Consider the following 21,659-nt stretch of genomic DNA (forward strand, 5'->3'; position numbering starts at 1 on the left):
GACAAGCAGAAGTGAAACCTAAAACAGTAAACAAAAACAGGCCTTAAACACCGGATACACGACAATGAATTTCTGTTTAAGACTCCTCTTTTTTACTGTTTTTTGTTTTCAAAGTGTGAAAGTTGGAAATAGAGAAAAAGAGGTGACAGGTTTTCAGATTTGGGGCCTGTTGAACATTGATAGCAGCTATATTGTTTACAGTTATCCAACACATCACAGCTACCCAAAGTTGTTGAACTGTTTAACCCAAAGTTAACGGTCAGCATGTGAGGCAACACTGCATTCCCCCTCTGAGGTCAGAGGTCATGTGACAGAGGTCAAGGAAGTCTATAAGAGCTTCATGGAGTGTAAGCTAAAGCAGCAAACATACTGGGGTCAAGGGAAATTTGTGGGAGTTAGTAAATTAGTAGACTGACTTTATTTGTGTTGAACGCTGCCTGCGTGCAAAGCGACATGAGGGTTCAAATGTTTGTTTCACTCTGTTAGTTTTTCTTCTTCTCTCGAGACATTTCTCATGAGAATTATGCTTCATACCCAGTAAATTTATCACTGAGGCAGTGAAAAGCAGCAAAAATGAAGTATACATGTGCAAATTCTCACTAATAACTCATTTAAATATTTACGTCCACAGCATTTACATGTTTCCAGCCTAAGTATACCACAACTCCTGTCATTTCACCTAAAATAGCACACTACACCACGAAACTATGTTTCACTCTCTGGTGACATATAAAAAAATAGATTTTTGTTCGCTGAGTTTTGTTAAATTAAGTGTTAAAAAGTCTCACTGAATAAACAGATACTGTTCTTAAACTGTTGTCTGCTTTTGATCGATGACTAGATTGATGTAACTCTTAAAACTCTCCAAATATTTCTCATATTCTTGTGTATCTCATTTGAAAGATGTGATTGCTACGGCTTGAATTTTTTAAAGACATTTAAATTAAAAAAAAAAAAGAAACTTAAAGGACTAGTTATTATACAGTGGCATCTCACTGTGAGCTCTTCCATTCAGCCCAAATGCTAAGACTTTTTGTTCCTTATCAACACATTTAATACTGCTTTCTCCTCTAAAGTCACTGCATCCCTCCTGGAAACAAACGTCTCCAGACTAGCTGAGGTGTCTGTGTGAACGACCATCCGGTGGGTCTCCCATGCAAGACACAAACTGAAGAAACTCTGACATCCTTTGCTCCTTTCCTTTAGCTCGCTGCTGCCTCGTGGCAGGAAACCACTGGCTGTAGCTTTAATCACAAAGCCCAGGTGGCTCTGACTTCCAGGCTACAGTCTGTTGTTTTTAGGACAGATCTGGCCATGTGGAGTAAAAACTCCCAGAGCTGCTTCATTATATAATGCAACTGTTTTCTCTGTTATACAACACAGAGAGCAGGACGTGGACTATCGCAGCCACGCTTGGAAGTTTGTTTTCCACTAAATCTTTAACCTGAAAGCTGAATGGATCTCGAATCATTGCAGAAAACATCCAATTCAGTATTTATACAAATGAAATATAAGCAATGAATCTAAGAACATATTTACAATATGTGGATTTACATGCCTGCTGATTTAAAATGACATTGTTCACTGCGGATGTCTCATGAGAAAACCTCACAGCTGATCAAAAAATGAAAAGAAGACTTTTGCTCTGATGATTTTCTCTCACAGCAGACGTTCTGACAAAGAGCATGGCTGTGGTTAAAAGCACGGCCAGTGCTCAGGTCCATTTCAGACCACTGGTTACTGGACATTTAAACTGGAACTGAGCCATCGTTAATTACATCAGTTCCATCTGGACTTTTCCTGTCTGGACAGTTTTAAATCTTAATACAGAAATAAAGGTTGTACTTTCAGGGCAGTCTGTACTCACGGTTTTGAACTTTTGCGTTTACTTAAATATATATTTTTTCTGAATTAATTTTAATATCGAAGTGGATTTTTTGTTTGCGTTTCTCTGTAATATGCAGTAAAATTACATTTGTCTATAGCCATTAAACATTCTTTAGCAAAGTTCTGTCCCTTACCAAGAGACACAAAAGCCCTAAATACTTTGAATTTTATATCAGCTGTAGCCAAGTTGTGATCCAGTCTACAAAACACATTGTTCTCTAATTTGTCTGCTCCTGTGACCCACATGAAGGAGAAATGTAGGCCAGTCAGACACCACCACAGGAAACCTCTATGCAGGCTTTTATTCAGAATATCACAAATACAAATAATATTTTCACATCGAATGATAAAAACATACTTTAAATGCTCTTAGCAGAAAGTGTTAGGTGGTTTATTCACATCCAATTTTAGAAGTTTGACTTGCTGATGAAAAGTCTGAATTTGGTGCGTTCAGGGGCAAATAATCCCATCTGGAAAGTTGCAACAAATTATGATTACAAATTATATACAATAAATTATGTCAGTTGATTCTATTGTTTTTTCTATTTATTGATTAATCATTAAGCCCAAAGATATTTCGATACATAAATGATTAATTGATGATCAGGACTGTTGTTTTTGACAATGAAGCGCCTCAGCTGTAGTCAGTGTGCATGTCATTAGATGGTGTTTCTCTGTTGAATCTATCAGCGTCTCCTTTAGAGCTGTGCACCAACACAGACTAAACATGACCGTGTTAAAGATCATTTCCCCTGAACGCACAACTGCAGTCCCTGAAGACTTCAGCAGGACCTGCAAACACCGCTGTGAATATTCAACCAGGAACAAACGCTTTAAAAAATACTGTGATAATATAAAAAAAATGATTCTGTCTTTTAACTTCTGTACAAAAAATACTTTGAAACAAACTTAAATGTCTTCAACGTTAACCCGAGACCAGCATCTTAATATGCACGAACAATCAGTCCTGACTGTCCAAACATCATGAGTATGTCTGTGAGCTGGACAGCTCACTCCTGATCCACTCTGAGCGTCTGTCTCAGTGTGTCCCTCACTGAGACGCCTCTACTTGAACTGGTTATCGATCAGGGTGCCCTTCATCTTCGCCTTCTTGGCCTCCAGTTCAGCCAGCTCCTGCAGCCTCCGCTTGCTCATGCCCTTCCTCTCCAGCTGCTTCTCAATCACTTTGGCGTTTTGGGCGTACGAGTCCGCGACCTCCCTGGCTTCGATCTCCTCCTCCTCCTCGTCGATGGTGGAAACTGTGACAGAGCTGAACTTGCCCATGTCTTTGGTCCGCTTGGTCATCATCACACGGACCTTCTTGGGAGCCTCCGGCTGCTTCTGGCTGTAGACGCTGGTGTTGCCGAAGCCCTGACCGAACTTGACCACGGCTCCGTCCACGATGAAGGTGGCCGGGTTGTTCTTCTCCTGGTGCTGGTAGAAGAGCAGCAGGCCGCACTTGCCGCACTTCTTGCGGTACTGCCTCTCGATGCCCTCAGCTCTCTTGATGTACGCGTTTTCGTCCACCTCCACGTTACAGAACTTGTGGGCATGTTTGGCCGCGTCGATCACCCTGGCTCGGTCCCGGGGCCTCATGGGCAGCTTCTCCAGCTGGCAGTCCAACACCAAAACCATCTGGCCGCACAGGCAGTAGTAGACGTGCAGAGGCTTCTCTCCGTCGTCATACTCCTCTCTGTCTCTGGTGTCCGAGCAGACAACGCTTCTCGACACAACCTTCGGCATGTTTACTCACTGAAATTCTAAATATATTATCTAATTAAATATTAAAGCCTACTGCTGAAACGCCATGACGACCAATACACGGCTTAAAACTTGCTTTGAACACAGAAACTGCGCCACACTTCCGGTGTGCGTCACTGTTACTGTTCCTACCAGAAACCAAGGCGCTTCCCTGTTGTTCCGAATGGTGAGAACCTTCCGCGGAGGACGAGGTCAAAAACAAACAAACAAAAAAAAAACATTCGGGACCCCGTACAATGGTTGAAAGTAAACCTGAAGGTCATAAGATGATTGAAAGGATGAGAAATATAATTTGCCACAAACTTATAAATTACAAAAATCCTTCAGATTCTGTCTGAGAAAGTCAAATCGGTTTTTGGGTGATGTGTTCATACCTTCATTTTATGGACTGTCCTTTGACTTGAACCAGACATCTACACCTAAACTTGGCTGATACCGTGTTTAACAATTAGCACTGCTTCATTTTGACGAAGTGTTTGAGTATTAATGGTGAAACATCAAGGGTCTGAACACCTGAGCTTGACCTTCCACCTCTAGTGACTCAGCTCTCCTCAGTATTGACATGACTCTGCAGCCTGAACAGCTGATGAGTTTCAGCTTTGTCTGACCTTACACTACAGCAGCATGCCTCAGCTCATTTTAGACTGGGGCTTGAAACCCTACTGCTCCAACAACATTAAGTCAAACCAAGACAACACAATCACTGCAAGGATAACATTTATTTCAACATTGAAAGAAGCGCACAAATAAAATCATTAGATATGTGCAACTACAATTTATTCAGAAGTTGCACACGAGCGCCATCACGTGAGCGTGGACTGATGCTGCACTCCTCACTGACAGCAGCTGCTGTCGCAGGTCTTCCCTTTGCACACGCAGCCAGGGGCGCACTTGCTGCAGCTGGCTGGGCAGCATGGACAGCAGCCTGCAATTAGAGAAAAGATAAGTGGTTTTAAACTTCATGTGCCCTCCTTAAGTTCACACGTTCACCCCATCGTTTATACTATAGGGGAAGCAACTGAAAGGCTGCAAGTTGAATTTAATTAAAGAATTCAACTTGCAGCAAAACAGGACTAAACCATCAGCAAAACTATGTTTTCCCTGAAATCATTGAACTTGACTTCACTCAACATCAGTGCCATGGATAATGGTTAATTTAAGTCAGAGCATCGTTACATCTAAAAAGGGTGGTCAACTTGGTGAGTGGGTCAGAATTTACATTTTACATCGCAGCTAATTAGGTCAATTAGAAACACTTGGCAATGGAAAAGAAAAGTCAAGAACTGCAAAATTAGCCAACACTTAAAGAGGAAAAGAAAAATGGCCGTGTGGACAGGATATACTGTGTAATCACTCAAACTGGATTAACTCTCTTCTTAGGCACGTTATCGGCGTAAAGCGACCTGACTTACTCTTCTGGCAGGTGCTGCAGGAGCATTTGGTGCAAGCGCAGGATCCTCCGCAGCTGCAGGTTCCACCTGGAGAACAAACACAGCCAGATCAGTTTCATATTGTACCAATACTGAGAGCGCAGACATCCATCATCAGGTGACACTTACTCTTTAAGCAGTCACAAGGGTCCATCTTGGAGTTGGTGATGACTTTCTTGACTCAGACTCCTCCGTGTGTTAACGGCCAGCGGAGGAGCGGCTCTTTATAGCGCCCTGATCAATTGAACCGGGTGCAAAATGCTCACGTCACGCCGCGAGCAGCTACGGAGTGGACGATGACAAAGGGCTTTGTGCACGCGACTTGTTGGTTAACACAGGGAGCGGGAACACTGGTTGCTGGAGGAGCACAACTGAGCGTGCTGAGTGACAACTACGCAAAACTTCCGGACCCCGTTTCTGTCAGACATCAAACCCGAAATAATTCACGACTTTAGACGGAGACAAACTCTTGTCATTAGTCTAGTGTTTTATGCTATTTTTGTACTACCTCTATCACTCTAGTGTTTTTATTCTGTTTTTATTTTTATTCTATTTTTATGCTACCTCTCTTTATATGTATGTATTTTATTCTGACATTGCACTGTGAGGTTGAGTTGGCACTAAGCACAAAGCATTTCATCACTGGTGACGATGTTACATTGTTACAAGTACATGACAACAAAGAATCTTGAATCTTGAAGCATCATCATGTACGGCAGTAGAAAGAACACGTTAACCAAGTTCTCCAATCCACTCATGTTCAGGTATATGTGGACACTAGATGGAGTCTCATGAGGATAGAATTTCCTTTATACATTTGTGCTCAATGGTGTGACAGCCCGGCGGCTGTACTTGAGAAAAATGACGTTTTAATGCATAATCAATGTGGAGCATGATATTTAAAATAAAGGATCAGGTGTTTATTCACTGAAGGAAAGCTTAGACCTGTGCCAGCCGGAACTGCTGTCATAGAAAGATAGTCCACATAACGGACAATGTAAAATGTGTCTGACTTAGGCGAGATGTTGTTTGTTCTGTTTAACTTTTAAATTAAAAAAAAGAAAAAAAGAAAAAAGGTAGAATTATTTCACACATAACTTCTGTTTAATTAATCAGAATCAATGAGAGGTTTAATAATTGATAAGATAAACACTGTCAGACTCATTGTCTCCGTATACCTGCAGCAAATATAATAGATTATTTTTTCAATCCACATTTCTAATAGCAATGATGAGCCTGTGCATTGGAAGTATACATATTTCCTGCTATCAAATTAATCTACCACGTGACCTGTGCTGATCTCAGTTTTGAGGTTTTGGTCATTTGTCTCGATAATGTCAAAGTCATGGTGAAGTTCAGCTTTTCAGAGTAAACTCTGCACACATGTAGTTTGCGCTCAGGACCAATGATGAGGCTCGCTGTCTGTCGGTGCTTCCGGGTCTGTGCACACGGCACAGACGAGCCCCCGCTGCTCTGCGCTGAGTGTTCACGTGCACACAGTTCACGGCTGTGTGTCTGTTTACGCGCACAGCTCTCGGATAGAGGAGCTTGCGGTGAGAGATGGAGGGCAACATTTTCCCGTTTTTTTGCGCTCGTCACCGTCTAGTTGTGTTTTTCCACATCAGTAATTGTGTGTCCAAGTTAGTCTGAAGCGCGTAATGATCTGAGTCACCATGAATGGAAATGTAATGACTGACTGTAAATCACGTGTGGAACGAGTGAAGTGAAAGAAATGTAGAGCGGAGTGCATCTTTGCATCCGGAGGATATCAATAAGGAGCAAGTTATCACAACATGAATATCATTCTGCTTTTTTGTTGTAAACATATAAACAACACGTTTTGAACAAGTTGGGAGGGGAACAACTAAAGACTGGGAAAGTGGTGGAATGCTCCAAAAACACCTGTTTGGATCATTCCACAGGTGAACAGGTTGATTGTTAACAGGTGAGAGGATCATGATTGGGTACGAAAGGCATCCTGGAAAGGCTCAGTCGCTCACAAGTGAGGATGGAGAGAAGTTCACCACTTTGTGAACACATGACTGGATAAGGGAGATTACTCCATGGGTTCAGGAACACTTCATGAAACTGTTGTGAGTAAACACAGTTCATTTGCAAATGATTGCATTCTGTTTTTATTTACACTTTAAAGAGTCCCAAACACATCCATAAAATGTCTACCTCTGGATTTTAAGAGTTCCCTTCATTTAAGTGCACTTTACAGAATGTGTGATGCTGCAGAGAGAAACCACAGGCCTGTAAGTTTGAGAACGATTTAGGGTAAAAACAACACATACTGAAACTTCAGGCGTCCGTCAGGTGACAACCACTGAGGACATCAAGTGAGAGCTGATGTGACTGGACTTCCCTGTGATTGGCCTGAACTCAGTTTCTGTCATTTCTGGCTGCACAGCTGTTTGATGTTGTGAACGGACACAATTGCAGATGGTGTGATTATTCACAGAGATTAATCTGGAGTGATTATGGTGAATTATATAAACAGGATATTGGAGAGAACAGGTGATTAGTGGAGTATTGTAAGCATAATGTGTGCAAAAACACTTCAGAATATGAATGAAGCTCAGTGAGCCCTGCACGATTCCTCATTTTGTCTGTTAAGACTCAGTTTGGTTTCTGGCTGAGAGACTTAATCACAAAGGTGTTCATTTGTCATCCATGCTTTGCTTGTGATTCCTATTCGACTGGTTGATGAAGACATTTATTTATTTTAATTTGTTAATGACTCAGAATGTTAATTTTTTTTTCTACACTCAGGCTCCAGTGCATGATGATTTGGTCTGTTGTTCTGGGACACTGGGGATGACAACTATGAAAATCGGGCAAACTAATAATTTTAGGAAAGACTTGAGAGCACTGCACACTGCACTGTGCTTTTTGTGTCAGAGCGCTAGAGGGAGACATCCCACGTTTATGCAGAAGGCTTTCCTCATGGGAGAGTTTTGTTTTATATATGAGCCAAATGCACATTTAAGAAGATAAAACACATTTAACTTTATTTTGTAACAACAACTTTCCTTATTAAAAAGCTACGCTATGAATGGAAGCATATAGTGGTAACTGATTGAGAAATGTTTAAGACAGCACTCGCCTTGGGTGTCAGTCAGAACACGCTGGACAGGAAACGGGATGAAGCTTTGACTGTTTGCTATGTGATTTATCCTGAACACAGCACAGCAGTACCTTCGACCATATTATGGCCTGTATGAAAGGTAGGTAGACACCAGTGTTATACAAAGAAGTTTTCTGGAATTACAGCCCCCTTTCAGTTTGACAGCTCGTCTTCATGTGTACATAAAGGTAGTATCTATGCCAGCAGTAGCAGCACTCAACAGTCAGATGGCTTACTCTTCCCAACCCCAAGTACAGGGAAAAGTTTACTTACTCAACTGTCAGCCAGATAAAGAACAATTTCTGTAGACTGAGCAACACCCCAAGGTGAGTGCTGTCCTAAATATTTCTTAGCCAGTAACCCCTTTTTAAGCCAAATCAGTTTGAGTGATGTTCATACCTTCATTTTATGGACTGTCCTTTGACTTGAACCAGACATCTACACCTAAACTTGGCTGATACCATGTTTAACAATTAGCACTGCTTTGTTTTGATGAAAGGTTTCATGAGTATTAATGGTGAAACATCAAGGGTCTGAACACCTGAGCTTGACCTTCCACCTCTAGTGACTCAGCTCTCCTCAGTATTGACATGACCCTGCAGCCTGAACAGCTGATGAGTTTCAGCTTTGTCTGACCTTACACTACAGCAGCACGCCTCAGCTCATTTTAGACTGGGGCTTGAAACCCTACTGCTCCAACAACATTAAGCCAAACCAAGACAACACAATCACTGCAAGGATAATGTTTATTTCAACATTGAAAGAAGTGCACAAATAAAATCATTAGATATGTGCAACTACAATTTATTCAGAAGTTGCACACGAGCGCCATCACGTGAGCGTGGACTGATGCTGCACTCCTCACTGACAGCAGCTGCTGTCGCAGGTCTTCCCTTTGCACATGCAGCCAGGGGCGCACTTGCTGCAGCTGGCTGGGCAGCATGGACAGCAGCCTGCAATTAGAGAAAAGATAAGTGGTTTTAAACTTCATGTGCCCTCCTTAAGTTCACACTTTCACCCCATCGTTTATACTATAGGGGAAGCAACTGAAAGGCTGTAAATTGAATTTAGTTAAAGAAAGATCAGGACTAAACCATCAGCAAAACTATGTTTTCCCTGAAATCATTCAACTTGACCTGACTTACTCTTCTGGCAGGTGGTGCAGGAGCATTTGGTGCAAGCGCAGGATCCTCCGCAGCTGCAGGTTCCACCTGGAGAACAAACACAGCCAGATCAGTTTCATATTGTACCAATACTGAGAGCGCAGACATCCATCATCAGGTGACACTTACTCTTTAAGCAGTCACAAGGGTCCATCTTGGAGTTGGTGATGACTTTCTTGACTCAGACTCCTCCGTGTGTTAACGGCCAGCGGAGGAGCGGCTCTTTATAGCGCCCTGATCAATTGAACCGGGTGCAAAATGCTCACGTCGCGCCGCGAGCAGCTACGGAGTGGACGATGACAAAGGGCTTTGTGCACGCGACTTGTTGGTTAACACAGGGAGCGGGAACACTGGTTGCTGGAGGAGGACAACTGAGCGTGCTGAGTGACAACTACGCAAAACTTCCGGACCCCGTTTCTGTCAGACATCAAACCCGAAATAATTCACGACTTTAGACGGAGACAAACTCTTGTCATTAGTCTAGTGTTTTATGCTATTTTTGTACTACCTCTATCACTCTAGTGTTTTTATTCTGTTTTTATTTTTATTCTATTTTTATGCTACCTCTCTTTATATGTATGTATTTTATTCTGACATTGCACTGTGAGGTTGAGTTGGCACTAAGCACAAAGCATTTCATCACTGGTGACGATGTTACATTGTTACAAGTACATGACAACAAAGAATCTTGAATCTTGAAGCATCATCATGTACGGCAGTAGAAAGAACACGTTAACCAAGTTCTCCAATCCACTCATGTTCAGGTATATGTGGACACTAGATGGAGTCTCATGAGGATAGAATTTCCTTTATACATTTGTGCTCAATGGTGTGACAGCCCGGCGGCTGTACTTGAGAAAAATGACGTTTTAATGCATAATCAATGTGGAGCATGATATTTAAAATAAAGGATCAGGTGTTTATTCACTGAAGGAAAGCTTAGACCTGTGCCAGCCGGAACTGCTGTCATAGAAAGATAGTCCACATAACGGACAATGTAAAATGTGTCTGACTTAGGGGAGATTTTGTTATGTGCTAAATCAAGGCCAGAACCCAAAAATGCAGAGTCACAAATCAGGGATTTATTAGAAAACAAAGTACAACCAAAAATCACCACGAGGGGAAAAACTCAAAGTATACAAACAAACAGAAAAACTCCAAAAGGGAGAGACAAGACTTACTGCTTGTAACAGAAAACACGCCCTATGCAAAAACTGGCGGATGGCACAGATACCTTCAAATTACACACTGCTGACACCAAAGGCTAGAGAAAAGCTCGAGAACGAGAGACACGAGAGTACACGGCTGGACTGAGGAATAGTCTGGCACAGGAATGAGTGTGAGTGGAGCATAAGAAGCCGGCTAATTGCCGATGAGCTGCAGGTGCGTCTGCCTCGCCCCCGAGCTGACGGCCCCGCCTCTCCGCACCGAGCCAGCTGAAGCAAAGGGAAAAAAAATGGTAAATATAAATTAAAGTGCCTGAACAAAACCCGAGACCATGACAGATTTTTTATTTCCTTTTAAGTTTTTTTTTATTTATTTAAGTAGAATTATTTCACACATAACTTCTGTTTAATTAATCAGAATCAATGAGAGGTTTAATAATTGATAAGATAAACACTGTCAGACTCATTGTCTCCGTATACCTGCATCAAATATAATAGATTATTTTTTCAATCCACATTTCTAATATCAATGATGAGCCTGTGCACTGGAAGTATACATATTTCCTGCTATCAAATTAATCTACCACGTGACCTGTACTGATCTCAGTTTTGAGGTTTTGGTCATTTGTCTCGATAATGTCAAAGTCATGGTGAAGTTCAGCTTTTCAGAGTAAACTCTGCACACATGTAGTTTGCGCTCAGGACCAATGATGAGGCTCGCTGTCTGTCGGTGCTTCCGGGTCTGTGCACACGGCACAGACGAGCCCCCGCTGCTCTGCGCTGAGTGTTCACGTGCACACAGTTCACGGCTGTGTGTCTGTTTACGCGCACAGCTCTCGGATAGAGGAGCTTGCGGTGAGAGATGGAGGGCAACATTTTCCCGTTTTTTTGCGGTTGGTTTCCGGCTGAGAGACTTAATCACAAAGGTGTTCATTTGTCATCCATGCTTTGCTTGTGATTCCTATTCGACTGGTTGATGAAGACATTTATTTATTTTAATTTGTTAATGACTCAGAATGTTAATTTTTTTTCTACACTCAGGCTCCAGTGCATGATGATTTGGTCTGTTGTTCTGGGACACTGGGGATGACAACTATGAAAATCGGGCAAACTAATAATTTTAGGAAAGACTTGAGAGCACTGCACACTGCACTGTGCTTTTTGTGTCAGAGCGCTAGAGGGAGACATCCCACGTTTATGCAGAAGGCTTTCCTCATGGGAGAGTTTTGTTTTATATATGAGCCAAATGCACATTTAAGAAGATAAAATACATTTAACTTTATTTTGTAACAACAACTTTCCTTATTAAAAAGCTACGCTATGAATGGAAGCATATAGTGGTAACTGATTGAGAAATGTTTAAGACAGCACTCGCCTTGGGTGTCAGTCAGAACACACTGGACAGGAATGAAGCTTTGACTGTTTGCTATGTGATTTATCCTGAACACAGCACAGCAGTACCTTCGACCATATTATGGCCTGTATGAAAGGTAGGTAGACACCAGTGTTATACAAGTTTTCTGGAATTACAGCCCCTCGTCTTTATATGTACATAAAGGTATCAGGCCAGTAACCCCTTTTTTTCATTGTGGTCCTTCGAGCCAGACACCCATTACTTGCCCTGGTTTAGGATGGATCCTTGCAGCCATGAAACTGACATCTGTGCACCCTAATTTCAACATCCAGCCTCAGCTAAGCCTCAGATTACGAGCTTGGCTCCCGTAGATGCTTGGTCATTGCTGCAAATAGAAAAGTCCCCCTTGAATCAGACAGAGTAAGCACAAATGGCAACCTTTACTGTAATATTTCAAAGTGTGAAGTTTTCAAGTGAAAAAGTGAAGGATACCAAAGCAACACATGCAATTTGTACTTTTAGTTTGAAGGAGCATATAACCAAAACATGATCCGCATATGTGCATCAACACTCACATTCAGTGCACTCTGCTGAACCACACAGCGCATTAGAGACATTTGTGTGACTATAAACGAAGTAAGTAAAAAGATTGTTTGTGCAGGCAAGGACTTTATGCTGAGGAGAAGAGATCACATAACATCGTCCACTTGCGTTTCTTGCTCAGTGACAGTATGCATGTCATTGCTTGAGAGATGTCTGTGTGTGAGAACGTTGATTTGCAGACAGAGACGCAACAAGATCTGTCTGATGGGATGTTTTACGATCATAAGGTAATAAATATTCTTTGCTTCTGATCAAACTCACACCTCTCACTTTTGCTGTGTGTGCGTGCGTGCGTGCGTGCGTGTGTGTGAAGGACAGACCGTTCAAGGGGAATTTGATCCTAAAGCCCAGCATGGGTCCAGCATGGTAGATGCTTGGCAAAAAAAATGGTATGCTTACCCTTGCAAGTGATTTCACTTTGCATTAAAACAGATGTAGGTGGATCTGATGAATCATTTTCTTTACTTGAAATCAAATTATCTACTGTTACTAATAAATATTTTTAAGCCAGTATGGGAAGATATTTCACTCGGACTCTACTGAAATGAGCGGATCTCATTAGAAGATCAAGTCTTGCAGTCACTGAGCTCCTCGTTATTTGCTGAGCATGCTGGGATCTTGTTCCACCAGCACTGTGCCATCTTCCTGGATCCCTTCAACATACTTACTGCCTCAGTAAAATGCAGCAAAGAGGAGTTTCCCTCTGAATCTCTAGCAGCAAAAAGAACAGTTTTTTACATGATAGGTTTCCAAAGCTTCTTGGAATGCATGCTAAATTCATGCCAGCAGCAGGTGATTAATGTGCGACTAATTTGCAACATCAAGCACGCCTTTTCTAAAGAAATCATATGCTGGTGGGCACGCTGTGGAGGAAGGAGGACTCGTCCACTTCACATATGTTTGACATCTGGACCCGGTCCTGAAGCAGGTTAGTTCAGCAGCAATACTTAATTCATCAACGAGCTTGAGAAATAATGCTTGAAAGCATGAAAAAAGAGGATGAGGCTGAAACAGTGAAACATTTTAACAGATCAGTTTAATAAGTCTTAAGGTAAAAATGCTTTTAGTGCATGTGATATATTTAGTTTTCAGTGAAGTAAATGTCCTGCAGCAGGCGCATATAGACTTCATTACTGTTCTGTTGCTGCTTCTTGAGGCCATGTTTTATTGTACATGTTATTGGTAATTACTCTGGAATCATAGATTGGGGTTAAAAAGGGGGGAAAAAGGCCAAGCTGAGAAATCTCTAGAACAGTGTCACATGGGCAAGTGCTTTGCTGAGACAGAAGCTTTATGCTACAATGGCTTCTTCAGACAAACTTGTTTTCTGTGAGCAGATTCCTGCAGATTCACTCACTGTGAACTCCACATACAGCACGCGGCTGCTTAACGACTGACTCTGTTAGCTTCCCTGTGATCACTCTGATTAGGACTGTATGCTAATTCTACAGCAGAGATGCAGCAGCTTTTGATGACCACAGAAACGTGCTCAGGACTTTGGTCTAATCATCAGCAAAGTCATGTGGTTGCTTACAAACAGTCTGCGTTTGTGTTGGACCAACCATGACAGCCAGGGTGAAGGGGTGCTGCTGTCATCTGCAGCAAGAGTCCAGTTAGCAAGTCTTAACAAGCACTGCTCTGTGAATAGTTCAGCCAAATTAGAGAGCGTTTGGAGCTTTTGTGGCACAGGCATGGTGGCTTGCATTAGGACGGCGGTCATTTGCACAGGTATGGTTCTTGAATTTGATTGTCTTGTAACTATGCTTATGTTTTCTCTCCTGCTTTGCTGTTTCATGGGTTACAATGTGAAATATCACATAAACTGCTGGTCCTCACCAGGTTAGTCTCAATAGAAAACATCTGCAACCGCATAACCCTCATAAAAAAGGATCCAAAAAGTGTCTTCACAAACGATCATGACAATCATTTACTAATTACTAACACAACATCAACTACCTTTGCATGCATATGTTGCTCTCTGCTGTTCATCTCTTCTCCTTCACACACATCTGCAGTAAGTTGACTCGTGGTGGTTAAGCTCAAGATCAAGGTCATACTGTGCATTTCACCCTCTTAGACTGAGCCATGGATCACGTACTGAACATTGCCGACGATTACATCTTCACTCCGTACGTGTACCCGGCCTCGTGGCCTGAGGACGGGGCTCTGCGTCAGATAATCAGCCTGTGGGTGCTGACCAGCCTGGGAGCACAGCTCATTTACCTGGGCTTCGGTGCTCTCAGCTTCTACTATGTGTTTGACCACAAGCTCGTGAAACATCCACATTTCATTGAGGTGAGCTGTTTAATGGACTCAGCCCACAATTTATTATTATGATTATTATTATCATTTAATACAAATCAGAACTGGTACTAATTCCAAAGCAAACTTCTGCCACTACATGTCTACATGTGTTTGATCCGAGAACAGAACCAGGTCAGAAAAGAGATTCACCTAGCAACTGCCTCCATCTTCTGGATGAGCTTCCCCACAGTGGCCCTTTTCTTCTGGGAGGTCAGGGGGCACAGCAAGCTCTACGACAGCGTCAGCGACTCTTCTCTGGGTGAGACGTTTACCTGAAGCCAGGGTTCACGTTCACTTCAACTCAAAACTTAAATGAAAGCCATTCTTCATGATCATCAGTCACAGAATGCTCGTTTGCTAACAGGCTGTTAAATAATTAGTCCCGATGGACCCCTTTGCTTCTGTTTCAGGCTGGCCCGGGGTGCTCCTGAGCGTTGCTGGTTTCCTGTTCTTTACTGACATGTGTATCTACTGGATACACCGCTCCATGCACCATAAGAACATCTACAAAGTGAGCTTCTGCATGTTTATGGCTTGCTTAAAGCTGTTCGAACAGAACTTTTAGCCTTTTAGCTAAACAACGAACCAAATAACCATGTTTAATGTGAAAGGGCTCACATCCAGTGATGCACCCGGTGACAGTTATCACCTGACTCTGACTCTCTGATTCATCACATCTATTGGTTTGATGAAAGTAACAGGCTGTGTCCTTCCCTTCACATGTTCTGATCCTGGCTAAAACTCACCGCAGAGCTTTGTGCACCTCGTTCGCTTTGTGTATTTTTCACTAAAATAGTCCCAACAATGACACTGTTTGTGTTTCTCCCCCTCAGTACTTACATAAGCAGCACCATATATTCAAGATCCCCACGCCTTTTGCCAGCCATGCCTTCCACCCACTGGACGGCTTCCTGCAGAGCTTACCCTATCACATCTACCCTTTCATCTTCCCCCTCCACAAGGTACTGGTCTCCTTGTACATCTTTACTGAACACTTTGATGCTCGACCTGAGCGATAACGTACAGCATTACACTGCATATTTCCTGATGCTGTTCTTCTTAAAATTTGACCTGAACTACTTCAGGTGCAGCTGCATGTGGACGAATGTTGATGACAAGTTGTGTTAAAAAAAAATGTAATGAATCCCAAAAAGTACATTATTAACACGATGCAAACTCTGTCACTTCAGTGTAAAATGTTTTTAAACGACATTTGGAATATTTACATTGCAGGTGGTTTACCTCTCACTTTTTGTCTTTGTCAATATCTGGACTATTTCCATACACGATGGAGAAAACTGCATCCCAGCCCCCCTGATATGTCTCATCAATGGTGCTGCTCACCACGTAGACCATCACCTCTTCTTCAACTACAACTATGGACAATACTTCACGCTCTGGGATCGTCTGGGGGGCTCCTACCGACATCCCTCAGACCGGCCGCTGATAGATGAACACAAACCAGCTAAGCTGAGGACTATGTGATCCTTATAGGATGGGTAAACTACAGGTGTTCATGTCAGTGAGGGTAAACCATTTTTACAAACTCTCTCAATATAACACGATAGAGCAGAAGCAAACATGGCAGAATTCCCATGAACTTGAAAGCCCTCAAGAACACCTAAAGATAACAGTTTGGACATAAAGCAGATTCACTGAAGAGCTGCTGATTAGACGGCATTATTTTAACTACCAAACACACTACCAACCAGGTGTATACAGTGAATTTTAAAGCTTGTAGCCACAGTCTGTCCTCCTGCAGTAACTTGAAAGAGCATTTTCTCTTTGTTCAAAATGAATAAATAAACTGTGTGATCTCAGATAGAAATGGACAGAAAATACATTTCACACATTCAGTGCTGTTCATTAGCAATCTGAACTTCCTGAGAAATTAGTAGGTCAGAAAAATGTGAGGAAATCGTTGGTGTATTTCAGTCCAGGACTGTGTGCATCTAACTGCCGACACAACGTTCTGAATCATGAGAACAAATTCAGTGTTTCTTTGCTTTATGACAGGAGCGAGTGGAAGCTGACACACTTCTTTATCTTTCCATAAGCAGAAAACACGTTCACACAGAGCCTCATACACGCACACACGACGTCTTTCAGAGGGTTCACCCTCATTTGGACTTTTTGGATTCAATACAAAATAAAATAAAAAAAGTGATGCTGCCAGATGTTACAATAGATGTCATGCAACAAAGTTGTTCATCTATATTTATAAAGACAACTATGTAAACCCAATACCTATGCAAAACACATGTGTGTCTCATTTCTGTTTAGCTGGAGAATACTGGAAATCCTTCAAAGGACAAGAATATACGAAAACAGTGAATTACATGTACATGAATCCATGTGTGTTTTTGTCCTAAAGTCTGATTCCCCTGCGGTCTTTCAGCTTCCAGTGCTCGGTGTGTTTTCATGCAGGCTCTGCAAAGCCAGGTCTGTCCACTTCATCTCTTGTTCTTTCACAGACTCTGTAGATCCTCCATTGTCCTGCTCAGCCTCGGGCAGTTCGCTCTGACAGAGGACGGGGACAGGGGACAGGGGACAGGGGACACGACGCCATGAAAGAGAAGAGCAGTTCATTTTACTCATTTTGTGTCAACAGCATGAAGATATTGAGACAAAACCTGAAAGTTTGAGGGAAGCAAAACATGAACCTCAAACTTAAACAGGAACATTTCCTGTGTCATATTTAGTCAGGAGCTTATGGTTGTTAATTATTGACATAAATACAAAGCATAGACAAAACAAATCTGGTAATATGTCAGTATTTGAGAGCACGTATAGACAGAATCACAAGTGTCCTACATGTTTTGAGTCTGAAAGAGGACTTCTGTCACTAGACTTTAGCAAGAAAGTGGGTCTGTCTCATCTTCTCTTCAACCATCTGCTCTCAGGTTTGGCTGTTTGTGCATACCAACTGAGAGCAGGTCAGGCTGCTGAAGTGTCACCAAATGTGAACATATTAACTACCTCAGATTATCTGATCAGATTAGTCATTTGTCTAAACTACAGCACGTGACTGTGTCCTGTTGAGGTCTGTTCAGGGGACAAAAAAAGGTTGCATGAGTTCTCTGAGGATCTCGGCTGTTCAGCAGGCTGTTCTTCACACCTGCTGGAAAACCACCTGGATCCAGCACTCACAACCTGTTCAAACCGGTTACTGATTAGGTTCGTTTTGTGCTGTCAAGTTTCTGCACCCAACAGGAAATAAACTCTCTAAAAACCGGCTACTGCTAATGCTAACATGCATCAGTTTGCACGGCATTTACCAGGGGGATGGTGACATCTTCATACGGCAGCCTGTCTTCCCTCCAGGCATCATCAGTGAGGTCCAGGACTCTGCCATCTCGTTGGATTTCACTGTCCATCCTCTGAGCTGGACTCTGGGAAGCTGCTCAGACCTTCTCTGACCGAGTTGCGAGTTAGCCTCAAGCTACCTGCACCGCTTCACACACTGTGGAAGAAGGTGGACAAAGTCCACCAATAGTCTATAAATATGCAAGTCACGCTACCAAACGATGAAAAGCAAAGTCACAAACGATTTGCCAATGTTTGGGATCAACAAAGTGAGAATACGAGTCTTAAGTTGTAGCCGTTTGAGCACAGTTCGTACGGTAATTGAACGTCACAGCTGACGCTTGGTGATGATGTAGCCAATGATGCGTTCACGTGTATTACTTCTTCTCTGATTTAATGGTGGATCGTAAACCGACCTAGATAGGTGCAAACCGCCTACAGGACCGGAGTGTGCAACATCAGGACTTTACATCAGGTCATATACAGAGAGGGGAAAACTATATCCGACAGTCTAATCCGTCCATGTTTATATCAGTCTTATGTCCATTCTGTCTTTGCTATGTGCTCACTTTGTGCATTTCTTTCTTGTAAAGCATTTTGAGCTGCAATTCCTGGATGAAAGGTCACAAATGTGAATGAATTCAGCTTTACAGCATAATGTCAGCTGGTTGGTTGCCACTGTTATTTTAGTGTTCCTGCTGTAATGTCCATTTAAAAAAAAAGAAGCCCATTACGATGCTATAATTTCAGAACAGCATTTTAGATGTTAAATAATTATCACCAAAATGAGTGTTCATTGTCCAGGAGGAGAGCAGCTCTCAATGTCTGCCTCAGTGATGTCACGTCAGAGGAGGGTGAAAATCATCTTCTTCATTTTCTTGTTATTCTTCCTTCTACCTTGAATAATATCTACAATATTTTATGCCTATTTTTAAGATCTTTACACTGACTGTGTGCTAAATGAGGAGGTGGAATTTAATACATGATTTTGCTCAGATGAGTTATGGATAACTCGAGCAAAAGAGTCAGACTCAATTTAAAAAAATAACAGATACTGTATTATACCGTTAAGCTTTTACGGTAGCTTGAAGCTAATATTTTGTTCCTCAGGGACTTCGACATTTACAGTATTCCACTGTATTTATCTGTATGTTTTCTCCTTTCAAGTAAGGATATTCTCCCTCTATCAGCATTCATCTTCATCCATTCATCTTTTTAATCATCAACCAAATATCACTCAATTTTATTTCTCTGCCAGCGGAGGAGCACAACTGCCTCCGTGCTTTCTTCTTGGATGACTTAATTATTTTCCGTGCCATAGCTGATCAGAGCATTGTGAGCATTAAAACCTCCACACTGTATTTCTCTTCTACCAATGCTTTCTGAGCTCTGTTGAAACATTTGCATGGACAACTTCTTGCAAAGATTGTTAAATTCACTAATTCAATATCTCCACTGGAGATACACATTTCAACCACTATACATTCAGACTCATTTGGGACGTTTACTCTTCGAAATGCAAGGTTATGCTTACTGAAAGTCTGTGACATCAAACACAGACATAACCTGACATGACAAAGTCCAAGTGTGGTCTCAACTGTCTTTCTTGTGAACAAATAACATGTATGACTTCCAGAGTAGTGACAACCATCTTGAATTTTTGTCCACTGGCAATTAAACTTTGGGCAATCCATTGAAGGATATGAAGAAACTAATCACCTTCATAATTAGAATCTCATCAAGCCATAACTTCTTTAATTCCCAGAATCTCGAAAGCTGCTTCAACAATTGTCTTGATTCTATCACTTTTTTCTATTGCTGCATTGTCACATTAGCAGTTTGAAAGCAGCAAAGGACGGTGGGTTTATCCACAATCAGTGTATTGTCATAAATCTCATTTATTGCATACATTGTTTTTTTTTCTGACTTGATGTGGGAGACGAAACCTCAGTTAATCATCTATTCTGAGGCTTTCTTGTTCCATTTACCGCTTGTGTAACACTGGATCTGGCTGTTCCTTGTCCTTCTTCAGCATAGGGTACCTGGGTTGGAACTATGTTTCTGCATGATGTGCACCTCCACAGGTGAAGAATCTGATTTTTTCATTTTGACCACATTGCTCATATTCATGTTCACATCTTCCACGCAGTTTCCATGGGAACGCAGCCGCCCATGTGTTCGTCCTCCGGAAGTGGGCGTGGTTTTATTTCAGCCGGACCCCGCCACTTAATGTTTCGAGGTTTCCAAGGTAACCAGGTGCCTCCTCTTCGAGACGACCCGTTACGGACGTCGATAACTGCTGCGTTGGTTTGCTGCGTTTGAAGGTAAATATGTTCAGTGAATAACATGTTAGACAGCGTTAGTTTTCAGTCTGTCTGGAGGTCTAACGATACACACAGTTGATGCGACTTTGATAAGTAAGCTAGCAAACTATTGACGTTGGCGTCGTTGACAAACGTTATTTTCGCGTCAAGCTTTCCTCCGTTTCTCTCAGGCACAGAGACAAGTCTCCCTGATAGGTGGGACAAAAGCGTCTTTTGAAGTATCACATAACATCAACTTTGTTTATATCACAATGTGGAATTTTATCCAAAGATGTTTTTAACGGCAAAGATAGCTGAATATTTTCATTCTCATCCAGCATGGATTTCTTACATGTAGCCTCTGGGGTTCATGGGTAAACCTCTGTGTAAGTCAGTTCTACTGAAGACCAAAAATGAGCTTGTTTGTACTGAAGTTGAGGTCCATGAATTCTGAGATCAGTTTCTTTTTATAGGTACTGCGATGATGTCAGCCTCTGAAGAACAGCACACAGAAAATACAGAAACATGTGCCAAACCTGGAAACTCAGTGTCCCCTTGCATGAAGACACCAGCAGTTAAAGATGTCCCACCAGAGCAGTGGGCAAAGCCCCGGAATCTCCTGTACAGGACCACCTCCAGTGACTATGGTCGTCACCCTCCAACCTTTGAAAGCGCGCCATGTACTTTCCACCCGAAATCACAAAGATTCACTCAAGACCTGGCCAAGAGTGGGATGTATCGTGACAGCTCCTTCAATACAGCCTTAGACCGAGGCAGAGTGCATGACTGTCCCAATTTACAGCACACTATCTAAATACGTGGTTGACTTAGTGTGAGACCGTTCTATGATGTTCTTAATTTGTGTGAAGTCCAAATTTAGTATGGACCACTTTCAAGCTAACTAAATAAAAAAGAATATCTATGCAATGCATGCACAACCTTTCTTTCTGATAGTGAGTTTAGATTCCTTATTACAGCATTACATAGGTTGAGGTCATTCCTTGTTTAAGCTTAAAGAGAAATGATTTATTTCAGACTTCAGCCACTTCTTAAATCAATAATACTGGTGGATTCAGTGTTTATTCCCTCACTGTAGGGTAGGAACAAAACCAGATTTTATTTTGACCTGGTTTGTCACATTTGTTACACTGGCTAAGGTGGATGCTTTTGTTTACCCAGTTCTGTCTTTTAATAATTGAAGTAACACATATGTGATTGGGAGTTCAGATACCCAAATTCTGGGAAGGGCCCA

At 42.0% G+C, this 21,659-nt stretch overlaps 5 protein-coding genes across 5 annotated transcripts; 1 reads left to right on the plus strand and 4 right to left on the minus strand.

The window, feature by feature from the left end:
- Nucleotides 1–2,170: 2,170 nt before the first annotated feature.
- Nucleotides 2,171–3,757, minus strand: steep1 (STING1 ER exit protein 1). Its single transcript, XM_070972420.1, has one exon. It carries the CDS (start codon nucleotides 3,628–3,630, stop codon nucleotides 2,953–2,955), a length of 678 nt encoding a protein of 225 aa, XP_070828521.1. The 5' UTR covers nucleotides 3,631–3,757; the 3' UTR covers nucleotides 2,171–2,952.
- Nucleotides 3,758–4,358: 601 nt separating this feature from the next.
- LOC139337708 (metallothionein B-like) lies at nucleotides 4,359–5,287 on the minus strand. The gene is made up of 3 exons (XM_070972421.1): nucleotides 5,208–5,287; nucleotides 5,061–5,126; nucleotides 4,359–4,573 (listed from the first exon to the last, which is right to left on the minus strand). Exons 1-3 carry the CDS (start codon nucleotides 5,230–5,232, stop codon nucleotides 4,482–4,484), a joined length of 183 nt encoding a protein of 60 aa, XP_070828522.1. The 5' UTR covers nucleotides 5,233–5,287; the 3' UTR covers nucleotides 4,359–4,481.
- A 3,705-nt stretch (nucleotides 5,288–8,992) lies between these two features.
- On the minus strand, nucleotides 8,993–9,605 carry LOC139337709 (metallothionein B-like). The gene is made up of 3 exons (XM_070972422.1): nucleotides 9,501–9,605; nucleotides 9,354–9,419; nucleotides 8,993–9,161 (listed from the first exon to the last, which is right to left on the minus strand). The coding sequence occupies exons 1-3, from the start codon at nucleotides 9,523–9,525 to the stop codon at nucleotides 9,070–9,072; spliced, it is 183 nt and encodes a 60-aa protein (XP_070828523.1). The 5' UTR covers nucleotides 9,526–9,605; the 3' UTR covers nucleotides 8,993–9,069.
- A 4,974-nt stretch (nucleotides 9,606–14,579) lies between these two features.
- Nucleotides 14,580–16,283, plus strand: LOC139337429 (lathosterol oxidase-like). The gene is made up of 5 exons (XM_070971983.1): nucleotides 14,580–14,789; nucleotides 14,925–15,057; nucleotides 15,209–15,309; nucleotides 15,632–15,760; nucleotides 16,032–16,283. The coding sequence occupies exons 1-5, from the start codon at nucleotides 14,580–14,582 to the stop codon at nucleotides 16,281–16,283; spliced, it is 825 nt and encodes a 274-aa protein (XP_070828084.1).
- Nucleotides 16,284–17,000: 717 nt separating this feature from the next.
- On the minus strand, nucleotides 17,001–18,448 carry anapc13 (anaphase promoting complex subunit 13). The gene is made up of 2 exons (XM_070972531.1): nucleotides 18,077–18,448; nucleotides 17,001–17,318 (listed from the first exon to the last, which is right to left on the minus strand). Exons 1-2 carry the CDS (start codon nucleotides 18,173–18,175, stop codon nucleotides 17,193–17,195), a joined length of 225 nt encoding a protein of 74 aa, XP_070828632.1. The 5' UTR covers nucleotides 18,176–18,448; the 3' UTR covers nucleotides 17,001–17,192.
- Nucleotides 18,449–21,659: the final 3,211 nt, after the last annotated feature.

This window comes from Chaetodon trifascialis, chromosome 10 (genome assembly GCF_039877785.1).
Source record: "Chaetodon trifascialis isolate fChaTrf1 chromosome 10, fChaTrf1.hap1, whole genome shotgun sequence".
Lineage (NCBI taxonomy): Eukaryota > Metazoa > Chordata > Actinopteri > Chaetodontiformes > Chaetodontidae > Chaetodon > Chaetodon trifascialis.